The sequence below is a fragment of the Lytechinus pictus genome, chromosome 2 (assembly GCF_037042905.1).
Source record: "Lytechinus pictus isolate F3 Inbred chromosome 2, Lp3.0, whole genome shotgun sequence".
Classification (NCBI taxonomy): domain Eukaryota; kingdom Metazoa; phylum Echinodermata; class Echinoidea; order Temnopleuroida; family Toxopneustidae; genus Lytechinus; species Lytechinus pictus.
Window position 1 is genome coordinate 4,336,540 of NC_087246.1, and position 21,390 is coordinate 4,357,929.

The 21,390-nt window shown below is 35.3% G+C and overlaps 1 protein-coding gene across 1 annotated transcript; it reads right to left on the bottom strand.

The window, feature by feature from the left end:
• Nucleotides 1-2,159: 2,159 nt before the first annotated feature.
• On the bottom strand, nt 2,160-10,864 carry LOC129254973 (uncharacterized). The gene is made up of 6 exons (XM_054893522.2): nt 10,687-10,864; nt 9,416-9,598; nt 7,154-7,329; nt 6,267-6,382; nt 4,219-4,435; nt 2,160-3,504 (listed from the first exon to the last, which is right to left on the bottom strand). The coding sequence occupies exons 2-6, from the start codon at nt 9,558-9,560 to the stop codon at nt 3,214-3,216; spliced, it is 945 nt and encodes a 314-aa protein (XP_054749497.2). The 5' UTR covers nt 9,561-9,598; nt 10,687-10,864; the 3' UTR covers nt 2,160-3,213.
• Nucleotides 10,865-21,390: the final 10,526 nt, after the last annotated feature.

Here is a 21,390-nt window from a genome sequence, read left to right on the forward strand (position 1 = left end):
AAATAATGAAAAACAAATTATCATTATTTATAAATAATGAAAAACAAATAATCATTATTTGTAAATAATGAAAAACAAATAATCATTATTTATAAATAATGAAAAACAAATAATCATTATTTATAAATAATGGAATGTCGAACTATTATTATTTACAAATAATGAAGTATTACTTGGAATTATATATAAATAATTAGAAATGATATTTTATATAATAGTAGTTATTTACAAATAAAATGTAAATTATATATAAATAATAGTTATTATTTAATAAATAATGATTATATAACAAATAATTGTTCTATATAATATTGGTACATTCGGCGCCTCATAGAAACGCAGTAGAAGAAAGTGCCAGAGTTGAAAACCATCCCCAGCGTATAAGTGAACTTGTAAAGAATTCATTTCTCCCTCTTCCTATACAAAACAGTTAAATGAGGAAAATAAATAAATGACGAACAAACCACTTTATTTAGAGAAAAATAGGTTTGTATGATTTGGGCACCCCCCTCCCACTCTTGAACCACTCAACTTTCTTCTCTCATTTGTCACCTCAGATAAAACAATCTGTAGAACACATTGTCATCACTCCTCACAAGATGGCGCTAGTCCACTTTTTACAATGGATAAAAGAGAGCATGTAATCCCTCTCGCACAAACGCATTTCCAAACCTCAAGTAAATGCAATTAGAAGACACAAAATACACACGTTTGTATTCCATGTAATAAGTTGTTAACTTTTCAATTGTTTTATATAAGAAAGTATCAAATTTTGTAATTAATTGCACAATACCGTTAATAAGATTTAAGTAATTTCATAATACCAATACTATAAAAAATAAAATCATTCAGTCTGTATAGCCTTTCTGTAATTACTGGCCAATTAATAATAAAAAAAAGTGATCACAAAAATAAATATAAAAGAGGAATAAAATGGAAAAAGAGAGGAAAATATGGTAACAGAACTAGTTTTCTACACCCTTATTGTTTTCATTATGAATAAAAGTGCAGTTACCTTTATGTTTTCTTGCCCCCAATCAAAATACTACAATGGCACCATAATTCCTATGTGCTGAAAAATGTTATGATAAATGAACATAGATTGATAAAAGATTTCTACGATAAAAAATCAACTACATCTACATTCAGTGCATTGACATAAAGCAATCGTTTGCAGAATGTTGGTTAACTCAGTGATAAATGGGTGGTGACATCCCTCCCAAAGAAAAATTTTTAACCATCTTGTACAAGCATGGACCTACTAGAGTAGGTCCATGCTTGTACATAGTGTGTTGTACATGAAGATGTTCCTTCACTTTATATAACTTTAAGATAACTGAAATGTCACAGGTGAAATGTGTGGTCTTAATACATAAGTATGTTGATTACCATGTTTGCTGTTTGGACACAATTTCAGAGCAAAGAATGTAACAGCATACTCTTAGAGTATGGGTAAAGGAGCAAAGGGGAAGGATTGGGGCAAAGCAGGAAAAGAAATAGACAAGATCTAAATTATATATATTATGGGGCAAAACAGAAAAATAAAATAGACAAGTATATCTAAATTACATCTATTGTCACTCCTGAGTAGCTGAAATAGAACCATCTTGCCATGAATGCAGAAACACATAGGCCTATGGCAGTATATTCACAATGTTCTTAGCTCAGTTGCCCTTTAAAGATCAGGAGCTCGTTTCATAAAATTTGTAATAATACCTAATTTGCAATAACAGTTAAAAGCTACTTGAAATCCTCCAATCAGATTGGCTGACAGTATTTTTGTTAAAGTAATTGTGTGTTTGTTACTAGAACTCTTGTGTAAAAATCTCTGAAAATATTAAAAAATTATTATTATTAAAATATTACCTATGCAAAATAGAGGATGCAGCAATGTATAGTAATAAGAATCAACTTGTATTGCGATAAATAGATTGTTTAATTTGTCTATGAAGGAATTCAGAGAACATTGCCTTACCAAGTAACAAGTTTGTTTCTTCTCATAAAACTCTTGGTTTACATCTCAAAACTAAGTTTGATGGAAAACATGACCCTGTAATTGTCTAATTGCTAAAGATTTCTTAAATTTACCCTTGTTGCTTACCTTGCATTGTTTTTTTTTTCTTAATTTTTCTTGAGTTGTGGTTTAAGAATAGATAGCCAATTATGACATAAATCTTTAACAGGACAGGCTCAATTTATCAGCTCATTTGACCCATGAATCATAATTTATAACTCTCTGGTAATTACAAAATAAAATAGTTTTCTTAACCATTAAAGCATAATGAATGAACAGAGTAAACATAATACATCTTATATAAAGATAAACACGCAAGCAGCAGCATCTACGCTGGTTGCCTGATGAAGTCCAGCAGTAGTGGATAAAAAGACGCATTCCTACCTCAAATTCATCATGAGACAACCAATTCATTTCTCAACTTCAAGATAAACATAGTACACATAATGCTCAAATGCGTAGTTTCCTTCAGCAAGGAATTTATCTGTGCTGCACTCCACCCAGGTGAGGTAAATGGGTACCGGCAAGAAGTAATTCCTCAAAAAGCTGTGAGCACCTGGATCGGTAGCCTAGCTTGGCCAAGGTAATAATAGCAGGGCCCGCTGGGAGAACAGTTTTCGGAACTGAAGTGGCTACCCTGGGTAAATATACCATTATATCATTATTATACAATGTTCAGAGAGTACAATTCTATCAGGGAAGAAGGTAACAAAAACTAAATCTTGCAATGCAGTTGGATGACATACCCATATTGTCAAATGGAACATCGCATAAACTCAAAAGGCATTTACAAGCCATGTCCCTATTATAAAGCATTCTGAAATGCAGCATCTTAGCATTTACACTTTGTGGCTCTGGACTTGCATTTACACAAAAATGATTAAGGACTCAAATATGTTTTGAACTTACCAGAAATTGTCAAACTCCTATTCTGGCCCTCAACTCTATGCATAAACTCAGAGTTACATTAAATGCATTCAGGCATAACTGTACCGCAAATACAAACAGGCTGCTTCATTTTCAAAGACTCTGGAAATTTAAGAATAGTATTCTAGATACTCAGTTGCTGATAGTTGTTCTAGCTTGAAAAGGGTTCATTGGCTCATATGCATGTAGCCATCGAAACTGTTCCATCAACTTACATGGTTATTGGTATCCAAAACCATTCCATCATCTCATATAGTTACTGCAGTAGAAGATCAACTGACACTGTTATTGTCATACATAACCTTGAGTGGTCTCTCTCCACACACTTTGGCAATCCTAATGCAGGCTTCATCAGACAGTGAAAGCTTGACAGCAAAAAACATAATCTTCTCCAGATTGTAACATCCCTCAATGATCGCCAGCAGGTCGTTCTCGGTAACGCTCTTGACCCAGGTAAGGTTGAGGATCTGAAGGTGTGGGAGGTGTTTGGGGATGGTACGCAAGGACTTGCCTGTCAGGTGATTGCAGTTGGACAGGTTTAAAACCCTGAGATCTGAAAGTCTCTGAGGGATGAAATCAGGAAAAAGAGAAAGTGTGCATGAGGAGAGAGAGAGAGAAAGAGGCAGAGAGTGAGAGAGAGGGATGGGGGAAGGGATATAAGGAAAGAAGGGAAAGCAAATTAAGAGAAAGAATGACAAAGAGAAATAAAGAGTGGAATAAAAAGAGTCAGGAAAAGAGAACAAATGGATAAAAGAAAAAAGAGGAAATGAGGGAGGAAGAGAAAGAGACAAAATTGAAAAGGGAAAAAGGGGGAGAGAAAGAGAGAGAGAGAGAAAGAACAGACATTGATGGAACGTGTTGGGAGGAAGAGGAAGATAGAGGGGGGAAAGGAGGGGTAGAAGACGGTAAAACAAGTAATAAATTTAGAATAAAATAAAATATTCTCTTCCATTATCCTCAATAGAGTTCAACAAGAAGGTTTCCAGTGCCCAATAACAATCATATCTCAGGTCCATGAAAACAACAATTTGGAAAAAAGTGAAAAGCTTAATATGAAATAAAGGAAGTTCAACACATAAATCCTTATTTTATGTTGTTATGGTTTATGTCCCAGCTTCAACTAATCATTTTAAATAAATTGTGCAAGTTGCCAAAATTCCTCTCGATTGTTTATTGACCTGACTATTTTCTATTGGTTCCTGCAGATAGGATGAAATACATAATTGTCTTTACAATATTCTTTAGAAAGCATCAGAAACCACATCAAATCTTCATACCTTCATGAGGAAAGTCAGCACATGATCCGTGATGACATACCCACAATCCTTAAGGTTAAGGTTGCGGAGGTTGGGACATTGTTGAGTGATGATCTTAGGTGCTTTCTGTGTGATTAGGGCTCCCTCTAAGTTCAGTGTCTCGATGTATGGACCAAGAAGATTCTCCAAGGCTACATTGGTCAGCTTTCCTTTCCTTTTCAACCTGTGCAGCAATTCACTGTTAACAAATGATAATAGGAAGTTCCTTGATAACAATCTTCAATATTCATGGTTTCTTACATACTTGTTACCCATAACCCAAATCCTTCTGGTACCTAGCATAATTATAAAGAATGTGGGTTGGTTCACATCAATGTTCACTTGAGAGTAGCCTAAATACTTATAGTGTAAAGACACAATAAAGATCACAGCTTTTTAGACAAGACAACTTCAAACATGATACCTAGGTAAATGGTTATTACCAAGATGACTGAGTGGCTTAAGTGTCTGGGTCCAGTGGGTGTTGTTTGTAAAGTTAAAATGACTTTACTAAAGAATGGAATTTGAAAATGCATGTTAGCAAGTTTCTCCTGACTATATACAAATACATAAATGAGAATGTAAAAAAAATGTGTTTATAAATATATATTTAAAGTCCACTTTTAATTGTGTGTCAACAGTAATGCTTTTGATAATTTCAAACATTAATGATTGTATCAAAAACAACTGAGGAACACATACTATCAAGTTAATACGATAATATAGACAATCTTATTCTTACTTTCAATTATGAGCTCATGAAACTAAACTCTTGGTTGATTGTTAATAAGCTTATTTTAAACATGAATAAAACGCATTACATGATTTTTACAAACAAGGTAATCAATTATGACAGAATTGATGTTTTATTAGATAACACCCCAATTGTAAGATCTACGTCTTTGAAATTCTTAGGTGTAATAACCGATAGTAAATTATCATGGAATAATCATATTGATAATATTTGTACCAAAATTTCTAGAAACATCGGTATATTATACAAACTCAAATATTTCCCCCCGACAATATTATTAATGATTTATAACACCTTAAAATCATCTTACCTCCAATACTGCAATATTGCCTGGGGTTCTTCTACTAATTATCAAATGTCTTGATTATTACGATTACAAAAAATGGTTATTATAATTATGTCTCATTCCGGTTACCTTGCTCATACTAAACCATTATTTTCTCATTTAAAGGTCTTAAATATACTTGATCTATGCTACTTCAACTTGGCTATTTTCATGTACCTCCATTATAAAAAAATTGTTCCACCAAGTCTTTCTGATAAATTTTCTTTTAATGACGATTTCCATTCATATAATACACGCAGTTCCTCTCATTTTCACTTACCATTGACGAGAACTAATGTTGCAAAAAAATATATTTTTTAAAAGTTCTAATCATTTGGAATAACCTTCCTTTATATATAAAAGATAGCCCTTCCCTTTCCGTTCGCAAAAGGAGACTAAAATCATATTTAATTGACAACTACACTACTTAATTCATTTTCTATATTACAGGCTTTACCGTTACTTTGTTTATGTTACGTATTTAGGTTTTTTAGGTGTTGTATATTGTCAGTTTTTTTGGGGGGTATAATTTGTATTTTGTTCTATTGGTGGCAGCACCAATAAGGCTTCTCTGCCTTCTAAGCTGTCTCCACGTTTCATGAATTATTTATATTTCTTGTATATTCCAATATGTTTTGTAAATGTTATTTTTAATACATGAACAAAATAAATGCATATGAATGAAAGAATGAAAGTTCTTGCCATTTGTTAACATTATTTTAACATTAACATTATTACAAGTTATGCATGACATTATGAATGACTGAAACTTGGTAAGAGTAATATCTTTGTAAAGATGCAACATGCAAACTTCCAGATGTGAAACCTTTGTAAACTCGGTCTGTGTGACTATTTTCTGTGTGTCTGTCCGTCTGTTTTAGTGTCAGTGGTTCTCACGGTCAATCTTCTCTCTATGACTCTATTTATCATTTCTTCCTATCTATTACTCACTTAACAAGAAACTCATCTGGGCAATCTTCTAGAGAGTAGTCCTTTATGTTTGTACATATATACTGCATGCAACTCTCAAGGAGACGCGGAACCTTGGTTTCTTCATGATATGGATTCTGTGGAAATGGAAACAAACACCATAAAATATAATAAAAGTTACTGTTATCAAAACCTATACCAAATGATTTATCAGGGTTTTTTATTCAGCTCTAAGTGATATGTCTGCATTGCTTTATATCAAATGGCAACTTTTTCACATACAGGAATAATCATGGGGGGGGGTGGTCATAAAGGATAAAGTGTGACTAAGAACCACAAATAAATTTCAAGCCGTGTATAACATATAATGCATCATGTCACTGGTCAAATTACACTCTACTGCCTATTTTCCGCTATGTTGACATTAAGCATGTTCAATGTCCACATATATGCTTAACATCACATGTGTGTTGGCAACTAAGCATGACCTTAAGTCCAACTGAACTCTTTGTGAAACACTCCCGGGTATCTCAAGTTGAAACGAATAGGTACGCTGGAACTTCCTGGTAGTCACTTTCATCTAAAAGATCTACAAGTAACATTAAACTGGCATAAAACTATAGGCTTTTTGACTATTAACTTAGCATAAAAAAGTCATGGTCTACTTTCTTTAGAACAAATAGCAGTAGAAGTCAATCTAAACTCTGGAAAATCAGGGTCAAAATAATGCATTGAATAAATGCTATTTACAATTCATGCATTTTAAATTATAAAGAAAAAATAAATTGAATAAAAAAATGTAATATTTTATAATTTAATATATTTAGAGGACACCATCCTATGAACTCTGCAGCATATTTCATCTAAAAGAGAAAGGGAAGACAGAGTACCATCATTAATGTACATACCCTCTCAAATCTCCGGTTATAGCTGGCTCTAACATAGACAGTGTTCTTCTCTTTCTTATCCTCATATCTTCTCTTGCCATTGAATGATTTTGATGATTGTATTTCCTGAAGAACCTCTTCTGTCTTATACCATCTAAGAAGGGAAACTTGGACAAGGTCATTCAACTTGACATAACCTGAATATAAAGATTTTTCAATGAAAATTATTTGATTAAACAATTTGCATAAGACTGTCATCTTACGCATGTATCCCGTGATCTTTAAAAATTGAAGCTATGCTATGCAAATTTTTAACTTTGAAAAGTAATACTAAAGGTAAACCCAAACCTTAACAGTCTCTGTTTCAACGGTTGTTCCAGTGGACAACGTCTTGCTTCACTACTCCTCTTACATAATACTGAAGTCATTCTTCTACTCTGTACTGGGAACAAATACCCCAACTTTGATTTTCACTATTAAAAACAACATTTTGCATCGAAACATAGGTCTATGAATGACTGAACTTTTGAAAATAATCAGAATCAATACATTAAAATCAGAACCTGGCTTTTTACATTGGGCCTATAGGATATAGGTCCCTCACACTGTGTGCGAGATTGCTAACCGTTTGTGTAAGAGAAACAAAAAAATGTTTAAAAACTCCAATAAACAGATGGATTATACTTTCACCTAGAAACAAGGGAATCTGGTTAAGTTAACAGAATTGACTTTATTGTCAGTGCATTAACACATGATAAAAATATTCTTTCACCTCTACTATTAACCTGAAGATTATGATATTTATCAGTATACAGAAGAAAAAGGCAGAGTTTGGTAGATCTTGATCTAGACTGATAAATCTGCTGTTTCTTCAGAGTTTTTTCTCTTTTGACAGAGGGGATACCGCAGAGCCTGACAAAGTCTCGGCGGAACATATCCCTGATAGAAATAAGACCTATTTATTGGTCTAATCTTGATCCTACTTGAACTTATGAATTAAATATATGCATTAATAATGAAGGTGTTGAGACACCTGATAACAAAGAGAATAGTTCTGCTGGTTAGTGGCAGCCATGGGTGCATTACATGCCGCCGTGCACAGGAAAAGAGAAGCCACGGCGCATGCAACATTTGCATGGGATTGCGCAAATTTAAGAATAGCTTTAATATAATCAAGTCCTTCTACAAAACTTTGTATTACCAAACAATGTGAAGTCAATTTCCCCTAATATCATGAATATCACTCAAATATATTATTCTAAGCGCTGATTTTTCTTCTCGTTGACGAAATATGGTCTGGACAAATGTGAAGACTCACCGTTTCTGAATTTTTCATCTAAAGAGGGCACACAATTTATATTCATATCAAAGAAATTGCAAGGGAAAGATGCAAAGCGTTACGCAAAGTCGGCAAAGTGGCCAATCTTTTTATTGTATAGACTTTAATGGAACATTTGTTGACATACGAACATAGGCTCGCAATGCTGGCTTCGTTCAAGGCATGTAGAATTTTCTATTTTTTTGTTTCATGGCTTCAAATGTTTTCCAAAAAGTGTTATCAGTAATAATTATCTAATAGTACATAATTTTTTAAGTTATTGCATTTATTAATGTCTATATTTTATCAAACAATTATAGGAAATGCGCATTCAATGAATTCAGACATAGTTATAAAATACCGGCGAGCTGAATTAAGGTTGTGAATTGTATTAGCACCACCATCAAGCTTTCTTTTATTTCCGTTGAAGAGACATGTATGCGAAGCACCTTTCCAGGCCGAGGTAAGCAATTTTGCTCTTTCTTATGTGCTTTTTATATAAAATATAATTTAAAAAATGCAAAACGGATAGATACTCACCGGAAAGAGCTCCGGTGAGTAGCGAAACGAGTTTCGGCAAAAATTATTCCTGTTATTAAGGGATGTAAACAGACAACTCCAATTTCCATTGTGTAATCACATTCGTAGTGTGAGGTTAGTATAGCATACTAACCTTGCAATACGTGTGAGTGGGTTAGTGGTTATTGTACTACTGCTGATAGACAAAATCATGAGAATAATACAAAATTGCTTTTTGTTAACAACCATGACAATGTACTTTCACAAGGTGAGAAAAATTAATGTTATATCATAACCTTGTTCATTGAACAATGCTATGAAGTACGATTATGATAATCCCCACTCACACAAGCATGCGAGGTTAGTTCCAGCCTTTACTAACCTTAGAGCAACAAATACATTTCTGGATCAGACAAATCCTTTCATGTGAAGATGAACAAACATACCTTGTGGACAAACGGACAGTCCTTCCTGTTTCGCTCCATATCGAAGTAGGTAAGTGAGTTTCTTGCCAAGTCGTTCACTGTGTTTGAACTGTTCATTCTCCTTTTCATGGTCTTCATCGACCTCTCTGGTAATTTCTTGTGACATGTTTTAATGATGATCACACAATTCACAAAAAGAAGAATCTGTGACAAGGGGGGAAATAATAAATAGGTTAACCAGTAACCAATGTCAATATACAAATCGGTGAACCTAATCCACGTCACTCTAGGCGACACCCCAATACTTACCCGTGCTAATAAACTGGGACTCCACTCACGCGCGTTTGGGCCTCCCTAGCTTAGAACTAAGCACTAATATCACCTTAAAAACTAAATCTACAAGGTATGTATAATCTATTTACAACTTTAATAATGTTTAATCGGTACTCACCGGTTCTTTTGTTGCATTTTCAGACCATTTCTCACAATTCTTCGTAAATATTTGCGGCAAATTTTGTCGCCATAGACAGCTTAGCATCCATCTTTATTGATAAATGGAGCGCCCTTTACGATAGTTGTTAATGCCGCGGAGAAATCGTTAGGCATTTTGGCCTGTGTTCAAGGCGTTCTTTCTGTTTTATTTTTTATATTGAAGATTGTGCATTTGTTGAATAGCGCCGTCTACGTCAGGTATGAGATCGAGTGTATAAATACACTCTTCCAAAATAATTATGATTCCGACCTGGCGCTGTTTAACTTCAATCTCTTTCACCTAAATTAGCGATGAATGCTAGCATTATAAAATATATATTATTAATGTCTGACGAAAAGAATAACCAACCGATCAGCTGACGAGAACGCGAATCACGTGATCTTCATATCAGCTTCGATCGCGAGTCAGAAGAGAAGAGCAGCTGCCCAGAAAATCAGGAAAAAGCCGTGAAAATGTAAGTTCCCCTTCATTTCTTTCATTTTTTGTTGTTGCTAACGATGCATTTACACTATAAAATTATAATTTAAATAAGAGAAAGGAATATAGCTTGTACTTGTGATATGATAATATAAATATCCTGTTCTCAGAGATTTCTAACCAAAAATACTACTGATGTCGCCTATGAGGTCCATACATGTAATGTTGGACCTCATTGGTACTAGGAGTGATCCACGTTTGTTACTCTGTAGAAGTTACTACTAACAAAATTATTAGGGCGTGGGGCTGAAATGTACAGTTCCGCAATAAATATCGTGGTTTCTCTTCAAAATCAACATCTAGTTTATCAAACAGTACTTACTGTAAATTTCTACATGTCATCCTAAATCAGGTACAAGTACTCAGATACAAAGTGAAATTGCAAGATATGTAAAACGATGAAATGTTCATCTCGAGAGGCACAATGCAGCCGACAACAGCATTGCACAACATTGCGAAAGTCGTTTCTTTACCAATAGGCCATGCACGCATGCGCAAGCGGCGTGGCGGATATACTGCCAGCGGTAATTTGCTTTTTTTTTTTTTTTTTTTTTTTTTTTTTGGGGGGGGGGGGGGCGGGTGCTCCGTGTATGTATCAATATTCTCCATAGGCAACACCAAGCGGCGTACCTAGGATTTTCCACAAGGGGGGCACATTTTCTTGAGGATATTTCGTCCGCAAAAAAACGGTCTTCAACCACAAATAAAGGATTTCGTACCAGAAAAAAAAATTGACAAGCAAAAAAAAAAAAAAAAAAAAAAAAAGTCTTCAACCGAAAATAAAGGGCATTTCGTACCAGAAAAAAATTGACAAGCCCCCCCCCCAAAAAAAAGGTCTTCAAGTTCAAAAGAGGGGGCACACGTTGGTTTTCGTTGCATATTTACATTACAAATTATTAATTATATGCTTCTCAAAGGGGGGAACGTCCCCCGGATCAGTTGTGACTCGTCAGGGGGCAGGGGTAACGTCCCCTGCATGAGTTGTGACTCGTCAGGGGGGCAGTCTGCCCCCTGCCCCCCTTAGGTACGCTAGTGGCAACACCCCTGGGATTCATTGACGAGTAGATACCATGCATGCGTGACCAAAAATTACGTAGGATCTCTTTTTCAAGATAGCCGGGGCACGTTACGTCATGCAGGTACGTAGACTACGTAACGTATTAATAAGGGTGTCAAAAGCACTAAAATAATGAAAAAGGGTATATATTTCGTGAGGAAAACTAAAATACCCTAAAATATATGTTTGCCCCAACACTGCGTGTTTAGGGTCCGATTTGAGCAAGGTATGTGGGATGGCACTACACCCAATGAAAGTAAAGGTAAAGCCGACGTCCGTGATCATACATCCGTGACATAACAATATCGTTGTACTTGTTTAGGGAGTCAATTCAGGGAATACTTGTCAAGGGTATCGCTTTGTTTCCAATAGGGTTTCACACTCCAATATTGTTAAGGGGTGCATTTTTAGAACATGTAAAATACTTATAGGGTGCTCATTTTCGAAACCCCATGCATGGTCATGGTATCCACTCGTTAATGGAAGTGCCCCCCCCCCCGGATTACAACTTACCAGCAATGTATTTTCATAAATCGGCATATACCTTTTTAAATTTTTGTTGTTGTTTGATACAAATCAGAATTTATATAAATACAATACACGCTCCTCTTCATTAATTAATTTGCCAAGACACAGGACGTGTTCTAATCAACATAATAATCATTTTATATATGTTAAAAAGTGGAACAACTTACCTAAAGACATCAGAAATGCATCAACTTTGAATAACTTTAAGTCAGACTAAACTTGAAAAAAAAACTTACGTCTGGTCCCTAAATTTTGTGATTTGCTTTAGAGTTTTAGTTGTGGGATGATTGGTTTGATGATTTATTTACTGTTTCAATTGATATACTAGTATTTTATATAAAGTTGCCGTTTCCCCCCCCTTGTTTTCCCCTTAATTGTTTTGTATAGTATTCTGTTTACGCATTTATTGTCTATGTCACGGGGCGCTCTTCAGTAGCCGTGCTTTCTGAGTCACGTCCATTGTTTTGTTCAAGTTCTTAAAAATGTATTAATGCTTTTATCATTGGAAATAAATGTACTTTCATTCGTGTGGCAAAATGGATTAATGTCACCAAAATTTCCTACATATTGAGGTGGAACCCTTTTTTTTTTTTACATCAGCACCCCCTGCCAATCGTTCCCAGGGCCCGTCCCAGCTAGGCCCTGTTGGATTAGCGCTTTGATTGAAGTACAATCAAAGAAAATAAGTATATTTATTCTTATTATTATTGTTATTGATATTATTATCATTAGTGTTGTTGTTACTATCGTTATTATTATCATTATCAATAATCATTACATTTATTATTATTGTTATTATTGTAATCATTACTGACGAGGATGATTATGAAAGATGTCTATAAATACGATTCTTCTTGAAATCTTAATTAACGTAGTAACATCATGGCGGCTTTGAAGAAAATCAAGACTGGGGTCTTAGCAAAAATTTTAAAAGAATAATGAATTTTTTTCTCGAGATCCTTACGTCATCAGGAAAGATATTTCTGTTTCAGCCGTTAATTTTTCCCCATTATGAATTCAGAGAAGAAAATAGCAAAAAGCCGACAGCAAGCAACATGATGCAAGGACACAACTTTATTAAATTCATATCGAAATTCTAGACGCAGGACTCACCACTTCAATTAATTTGATTAAATTCCCCGTATGATGGATCACTCAGCGATTTGAATTAAATCGATCCATCCTGCATGATCATTACAGATTAAGATGCCTATAACAACTCAAAACATCTTGAAAAGAAAATGCATTACATTGAAAAATTAGAGAATGATGCCAACAACAGGGGCCGCGGAATGGTTTTGAAAGCGCGGGGGCTGAGCCAAAGGGGGTGGGGGGGGGCTGGTCATGCAAAAAATGCAACTTGCACCTTTCCTCTTTTCTCTTTACCCCTCTCCTTCTTCGCCCCCCCCCTCTCTCCCCCTATTGGTACTGTAACATGCACCTTACCTCTTTCCTCTTTACCCCTTTCCTTCTTCGTCCCCCTCCATCTCTCCCCCTATTGGTACTGTAACATGCACCTTACCTCTTTTCTCTTTACCCCTCTCCTTCTTCGTCCCCCTCCCTCTCTCCCCCTATTGGTACTGTAACATGCACCTTACCTCTTTTCTCTTTACCCCTCTCCTTCTTCGTCCCTCCTCCCTCTCTCCCCCTATTGGTAATGTAACATGCACCTTCTCTCTTTTCTCTTTACCCCTCTCCTTCTTCGTCCCCCCTCCCTCTCTCCCCCTATTGGTAATGTAACATGCACCTTCTCTCTTTTCTCTTTACCCCTCTCCTTCTTCGTCCCCCCTCCCTCTCTCCCCCTATTGGTAATGTAACATGCACCTTCTCTCTTTTCTCTTTACCCCTCTCCTTCTTCGTCCCCCCTCTCTCTCCCCCTATTGGTAATGTAACATGCACCTTCTCTCTTTTCTCTTTACCCCTCTCCTTCTTCGTCCCCCCTCTCTCTCCCCCTATTTGTACTGTAACATGCACCCTCTCTCTTTTCTCTTTACCCCTCTCCTTCTTCGTCCCCCTCTCTCTCCCCTTTATTGGTACTGTAACATGCACCTTCTCTCTTTTCTCTTTACCCCTCTCCTTCTTCGTCCCCCCTCTCTCTCCCCCTATTGGTACTGTAACATGCACCCTCTCTCTTTTCTCTTTACCCCTCTCCTTCTTCGTCCCCCCCCCTCTCTCTCCCCATATTGGTACTGTAACATGCACCCTCTCTCTTTTCTATTTACCCCTCTCCTTCTTCGTCCCCCCTCTCTCTCCCCATATTGGTACTGTAACATGCACCCTCTCTCTTTTCTCTTTACCCCTCTCCTTCTTCGTCCCCCCTCTCTCTCCCCATATTGGTACTGTAACATGCACCTTCTCTCTTTTCTCTTTACCCCTCTCCTTCTTCGTCCCCCCTCTCTCTCCCCATATTGGTACTGTAACATGCACACTCTCTTTTTTCTCTTTACCCCTCTCCTTCTTCGCCCCCCTCTCTCTCCCCATATTGGTACTGTAACATGCACCCTCTCTCTTTTCTCTTTACCCCTCTCCTTCTTCGTCCCCCTCTCTCTCCCCCTATTGGTACTGTAACATGCACCCTCTCTCTTTTCTCTTTACCCCTTCCCTTCCCCTTCTCCCCACCAACCTTCCAATACAGGTATCAACATTGCTATCAGCATACAATATCTGTTTTTTGTTGTTGAAAAATCCGGAAGCACGAGGTTGAAAGCGTGCAAGGGCTTTTCTGTTTCAACACCCACACGTGTCAAACGGCATGGTAAGCATGTTTTTTAACCAATCCTACAATATTTACGTACTTTGAATCACACGCGTCAAATTGATAATGCATACGTATATATAAATCACTGGGATAAATCACCCCAAACTCCCTTCGATTGATCGATTGATTACGAATATATCCTATCAAGATTTATATCCCAAAGTGATAGTTGGTACCGTATAGAGAGTTCGTTGTGAGTGTTCTGTTACATCTCAAGATAAGGCGCTTGATTAAAAAGTTTCATGATGTCACAACACGACCGTCTCGACTGTATTGGTGATTCGTAGTTACAATAAAATTTGAAGAGAAATTTGATATTTTGAAGGCCGCCACCGCCACTTCCGTCACCCCCTCCTCTTCCTCCCCAGAGTTACGGACACAAAAATAGTGATTAGATTCGTTGAAGTACTTTATAAACATTGTGGTCATAAATTTTTTGAAAATAATTTGTAATTTATTGATTGATTGATTGATTGATTGATTGATTGATTGATTGATTTATTTATTAATTCATATATTTATTGATTTATTTGTTTATTTATTTATTATCTATTCATGTATTTATTTATTCATATATTTTTTCGTTCATTTATAATTAATTGTTTTTTTCCTTCTGGTATGTTTAGTATTTTCAATTTTATTATCGTCATACATGTACAAAGTTTCCTTTTTTACTATAGGCATCGTTTTAGTGTCCCCCAATAACCCGATTTGAAAGAACCGAAGCACGTTAAGTTCCTTTGCATTTTCGTCTGATTAGTGCTCTTTTTTATTTTGAAGATTCTTTCACCATCATAGTTTCTTACTTAAAGATTCCCTTCCAACATGATTGTAGTTTTATTTGAAACAGGAAAAAATATAGTAGTATACCGTATTTAGAACTAGAGCTTTCATCATCTCACATAAAAACCGAAATACTTTGTATTGCACCTATAAGATAAAAGAGAGAGTGGATGACGCTACACTCCAAATTCCTTTTGTATTCTGTGATGTGAAAGGTAAAATACTTTCATTTCCTTTATACCAGTTCGATTTTATATAATAGTCTGAGAAACTGTCAATAAAGAGACTTGATTTCACATTTTTTCAATTTCACATGTTGACGGGTAGTCAAACTATGTTTATCATTTAATGGAAAAAAGAAATATTCCATAGGGCATGTTAACTAAAAAAAGAGGAGTATTGAGTATGTAAAATCATTAGCTCCGTCATTAGCACAACCACCTTCGCTGTGCTCAACTGTTTTAACGAAATTGTGCACATGCATGAAACAAAACTAAATGTATTCAGCGTTATGCTACATTGATTTGTCTCTTTTTATTCATATCAACTAATGTTTTGGTGGAATGAACCTTCAATGATATACGAACCCTTTCTTTTCCAATATTATTCAACTTTCAAAAAATGTCATTTCTGAGACAAATGAACAGAAAGCCCGATAAGTAACTAAATAACTTGATCCGTTTATGCAATTATTTCTTACTGGCAATATTTTCATTTTTCCTTTAACAAACTGTGTTTTTTCTTACACAAGGGGAATTCGTGGACTTATTTGGGAGGGGGGAGGGGGACAAAAATCCAAGTAAAGATGAAATATGAAAAAAAAATCATGTTTAGCTCTACTTTAGAAATGGAACCGTTTACATTTAAAGCTTTATAGAAAAGATGTCATATTTCCCCTACTGACATGACTGAGGTTAGCGTGAAGTAATATTCAAGGGCGTTATTTTTTACCATCACCTATATTTTTCCAATTTACACAATTAATTGCACAATATATGGCAGGTAAAGAAAGTTTTCATTGACCTTATATGGTACATGATTTGAGATCATTCCATCAGGCACATTTTTATTAACATGTCAAGAATATACTTTGAAAATTACGACCACATTTGAATGACTGATACTGCAACAACAATAAATGCTTTAACAAAATTTAAACGATTCGAATAAGTGGGACAATAATTATAGGATCAAAGTATATCGGGTTTTTTCTGTTTCCAAAAGGGCATAACGAAAAGTAGAATATTGAACGAAAATATATAAAAAACAGCTTTATGCTTCCTTTTCCGTTATCAAAAACAGAAATATTGCTTTAAATATTTTTTTTATGAAACCTTAAAAACATGTAAGTTATAAAAAATGTGTGTTTCTGTTCACCTCTTCCAGTTTATTCATTTTCACGTTTGCAATACAGAGAATAATTGAGCGACTTTTTTTTTCCACTAATGTCATTGCATTTTGTAAATTAAAAATTGAAGACAGCCCTCTGGGTTTCTTTATTTGTTAAAGCATGTTCTTTATTTTAAAGGGATAAATTGAAGGTTTCGACCCATCGTCTTATTTTGATGTAATTTCTTGACCCAATTTTTCTTTGTGTAAATCTAAATTTAATTCCCATTTGTTTCATTATCTTTTCCAATTTACGATTTAGGTATTGCTGTATTTACTATTTTCCCACTGAATGATAAATGATAAATAAATGAAAAAAGTGAGAGCGGTCTTCACATTCTCAATATAAAAATGCGAAAATAGAAAAAGAAAAATGTGTGGCATTTGGGTGGGGGTGACATTGTGCCTCTCATATATGTAACTTTTCCGTATAGATATTTAAACATGGCCTTTCCATTTAGCATACCATCCTGTTCAGACTTAATATTTTTTTAGAACACAAGATTCTCACGAGGAATTTTTTTCTACATTAAAAAAAAACCGAGAAGACTTTCAAATAATATTACCCTAACTGTTCGGATTAAGCAGCTTCCATAGCTGGAAACTACCATCATAGTGCCCGAAGGCTGTACACCACTAATATGTTCCGGTCATTATCAGGGAGTTCCCCCCACTGACCCGTAAAATGATGTCATTCAGAGAAATACATTCATATAAAATGAATGGTACATGTTTGAAAAATTTTTATCGCATGAACACGAAATGATAACATTGTCCATTTATCATGTTTATATAGCACAGTTACTATGTGCATATATTGATACTTGGTATCATAATGCCCGGCTGTAGCTGAGCCGCCATATTAATAGGCGCTAAATCGTTCAAGGAATCCTACCGGGTACCCATTCACCTCACCTGGGTCGAGTGCAGCACAATGTGGATGGATTGTGGATGCCGAAGGAAATTACGCCATGGCTGGGATTCGAACCGACGGCCATCTGTTTCAAAGTCCGGAAACAGAACTTTGTTTCCGGACTTTGAAACAGATGGCTACAGATGGCTACAGATACGTCAAGTTTATTTTATGGGTACTTTATTAGCTGCCCAGGAATACCTATCATCACTGTTGTTGCAGGTTGGATGGTTGGTGTTTATCTTAACGGCGTTTGCATTCTAAAATAATACTTACGCCTTTTCTGATTATAATCTATTTTTTCTCGATTACTAAAAAAAAAAATTATCCTTCATTTTTCTTTACAAAAAAAGTGGAAAGAGCACAAGTTGCAAATACAAAAATAAGGCTAAAACCAACGCAAAATAAGACGTACTAAGAAACAGAAATTAAAGCTATATGCTTTATTTTTCAGAGTATTCTGTGTTTCAGGCCTCCTACCGAGAAAACAAGCTGGAAAACACCATATTCTCAGATAATGAAGAATATTTGATGATCTCTTTATTACAGAGTTATGAAATTGATTTTTAGTGATTTTTTAAATGAATTCTCATTTTCAACACATGGACCTATGGAGAAATAGTTCGTCGAGTCATTATAAAAATAAGATGCCACGAAATGGTGCTAGCGAACCTCGTTTTGCCAGGGGCGAGTAAAAGCAGAGTGCGCCATCTTCGGCGACGAGTCGAGGCAAGGGATCTCTGTTTTCCATTGGGCATTGCTACAGGGTGCCAGGAGTGGGCCGACCCTTTTCAAGCAGTGAAACAAAAGAAGAAAGAGTGAGAAGAGGAGGAAGTAAACATGGGAATGAATTGGAAATAACATTATCAAAAGAGTTGTCTGGGTCGTATAACTCTACATACTCGTTTAGTTTAATATTGAGAGGCGGAGTGACACCTGTACCCTTTATAGCTTTGCTCCTGTCATACGGTGTCTCCTCTGAAGTAAATTATATGTAGGACATTGAAGTTGTTATCTACTTTGATGGAGTAGTTTGGGATCACTCTTAACATGTTTCAGGTGAATGCAATATCAAAACTGCAAATTAGCCTGATCATTTCAACAGCCTCATGATAGATGCCCTTATTTTTAATAAATAATTTTTAATAAATTCGACTTCTTAGAAAGGGAGATTGAACAACATTAAGACGCATTTTTACAGATCCACTCAAACACAATATAGATTGTTTTGTTTAGGTTGTGTCATATAAAACTAGCTACAATATAATAGCAGCGGATAATGGAAAGAGGTGAATTAAGAAACCTTGATTTACTAAATAACTTCGATATGGATTTAGCTCCCTTTGGAATAAAACTCTTCATATATACTCCTGTCATGCCTGTATAGCTCTTTATCCCATCAGTAGGTCGTACACCTTGCGAACCAGTTCATGAGAAGTAAAACAATTATAGAAAAAGAAAATTCTTTACATAAAAAACACCGTATTATTATAGGCAATTCATGAGAAGAAAAAAAGGTTCAATCATTTATTACGAAATGTTTCAGGCGAAAAATGATGAAAAGATTTGATTAACTTTAATAGCCACTAAAATTAACATGAAAGAATGTTTAAATATATAATTTGGTAATAAGAAACAAAATTGAAAAGAACGAATAATGAGGTCAACATTCGTATTTATTACCTATTTAAAGTGGCTAAGGGCTTTTAGGGAACAAAGTTCTAACCCCAATTCATGTAAAAGAGGTTTCTACAGTGCGTCCCAGAAAAAAAAAGAAATCTGGATTCCCACATCTTTTTTTCTTCAAAGGCAAATTAATTATGACATATTGCACTTTAGAATAGCGTCGTTCTTATATCAACACCCACCTTCGCCCCTCCAATCAAAACTAATTTATTTGTTAAATGACCTTTCAATATTTTTTCTATTGTATTTATATAGAGTTATATATTTCATTCAATTTAAATGACATTTCGATGTGGATAAGAAAGGTAAATTTACATACAAATGATTTGATATACTAAGAAAATCAATAAAAAAATATATAAAGGTAAGTCGTCTTGGAATTGGCAATTATTTAAATCGAGGTACCTCAGACGGTGCTGACGTAAGGAATAATTAAAGAGGCCTAGATGATACGCCTGCCTTTCTACAAACAGTATTAAAAAACGTTTGGCACATTGTGATTGTTAAGAGGGTGACAGGTGAGTATTTTAGTATTTTATTCTATTAATTTAATTACATTCATGAAATATTGATGATATTTCACGTTATGTAGGCCAATGGGAAATATGACCAGACGCCCAAAATATAAAAGTGTGGTAGACTTCATTGGTTTTACCCATTTGACGAGTTAAAAAAAAATAAAGAATCAGAAAGAAAGTAGTATATAAATAATCTTTCAATTCCGAGCTTCAGTATTCTATCTGACAATATCTGATGGTTTGTAAAATCTGTGAAATCCGTAAATTGAAAGTCAATCTAATAGATTGTGGTTAGGAAACACTGAATCCAAAACTGAATGCAAAGTTTCAATCGAATAAGATTGAATTCTTAATCTATTACATTGAAAACTTCAATCCAACTTTGGATTGGTCCTTGATCGGAATATATTTAAATTCAAGGAATCTAGGGCCTTTTCACCCGTAAATCTTGAATCATCATTGCATTGATGATTGCCATTTGTCTTTAGAATCATCGGACCTTTCACACGCTCACTCGAAAACTGTGATTTGAATTCAAATTCCCGAGCAAAGGCGGTATGTGTCCTTGGTGACTTATCAATCAAAGCACTGTATCGATACGACGAGTGTGTGACAATTATCTACGGAAGTGCTTGAAAAGGAGACGTAAGCTCCGCCCCAAAAATATGTTTAGGAGGTCAAGCCTTTTCACACGTGAAATTCGTAAAAAGGACGGTTAGAGAGAAGACTGGATTCTAATGAGGAGTAGATTGGACTTTCCGTATTTCAAACATTAAAAAAAAAAAGTTTCATGCCTGGATCAAGACGAACATGGTCGAAAGGAACTTTTGTAATGTTGTCAATTTATTCTCTTCTCATTTACATTTTCCATTCCATAACTCAAGGACCAGGCATGGTTTACCACTTTTTCACACGGTAACAAATATCGTAATTTGAATTATGATTCCAGTGTAATTAAGGCTAATGACGAATTTTTTAGCAAGTGTGATACCAAACTAGAACCAAGAACGCTAATCACAATCACTATTTCAAATTCTACTCCGAAGGCGAATTTCAGTTAAGTTTCACTCAAATTACGGTAAGAACTTTTCGTGTGAAAGGCTTGACCTCCAAACATTTTTTGGGAGACGGAGCTTACGCGACTTTTCAAGCACTTGTTCAGTCTCATGTCACCAAGAACACCGCCTTCGCTCGGGAATTCGAATTCAAATTACACTTTTCGAGTAAGCGTGTGAAAGGTCCGACAATTCTAAGGACGAATTGGAATCATCATTACAATGATGATTCAAGATTCATGTGTGAAAAGGCCCATATACTTCTAGGAAGAAAAGGACAGGAAAAGTATTTTCTCATATGTATTATAAAACACGAGCACATGAGCAAAGCGATCTAGG